At 80.7% G+C, this 631-nt stretch overlaps 1 protein-coding gene across 1 annotated transcript in view; it reads right to left on the bottom strand.

Annotated features, from left to right (window-relative positions):
• Positions 1-118: 118 nt before the first annotated feature.
• The window catches only part of TSFM (Ts translation elongation factor, mitochondrial), a 941-nt gene continuing 428 nt past the window's right edge, over positions 119-631 (bottom strand). Inside the window, exons 2-3 of the mRNA XM_035313708.1 lie at positions 518-616; positions 119-474 (exon numbers count right to left, since the gene is read on the bottom strand). Coding sequence (XP_035169599.1) covers positions 119-474; positions 518-616 — 455 coding nt within the window. The remainder of the gene's footprint in view (positions 475-517; positions 617-631) is intronic.

Raw genomic sequence — 631 nt, 5'->3', positions numbered from 1 at the left:
GGGGGGGCACCGGGGCCACCCCCCCGCGTGAAGCAGACGCCGCGAGGCCGGGTCCCGGCATCGTTCCGTTTATTCCTCCGAGCACCCCCTGTGGAGGGGGGGGGGGGGGGCGCCGCCGTCAGCCCCGCGCCGCCCCCCCCGCCTCGTGCCCGCCGCCCGCCTCCTCCCCGCAGCGGAATCGCACGAAGTCGAGCACGGCGAGGCCGCGGGGCCGCAGCAGCTGCGCCACGGTGGCTCCGGGCGCCAGGAGGAAATCCTGCGCCAGCAGCCGCGTCTCCGCCTCGCCGCGGGGCTCGTCCTCGGCGCGGCCCAGGGCCAGCGGCGCCATCCCCACCACGTGCTGGGCCAGCTGCCGGCACAGCGCCGCCGCCGCCGGGCTCGGGGGGGCGCCGTCCGCCGTCCGGCAGGCCACCAGCGCCCCGTACTTGCCCAGGGCGGGCGGGGGGGGGGGCGCCGTCGGGTGCCGGGGGGGCGCTGTCGGGTGCCGGGGGGGCGCCGTCGGGTGCCGGGGGGGCGCCGTCCGGCGGCGAGCCGTGCACGTACCAGGCGATGTGGCAGTCCCGGGGCACGGCCAGCCAGGCCGCCCGCCGCAGGGCCATGTTCTCGCCCAGTTTGCCTGCGGGGACGGAAC

Source organism: Oxyura jamaicensis, unplaced genomic scaffold (genome assembly GCF_011077185.1).
Source record: "Oxyura jamaicensis isolate SHBP4307 breed ruddy duck unplaced genomic scaffold, BPBGC_Ojam_1.0 oxyUn_random_OJ66588, whole genome shotgun sequence".
NCBI lineage: Eukaryota > Metazoa > Chordata > Aves > Anseriformes > Anatidae > Oxyura > Oxyura jamaicensis.
This window is presented reverse-complemented; position numbering and strand designations above follow the sequence as displayed.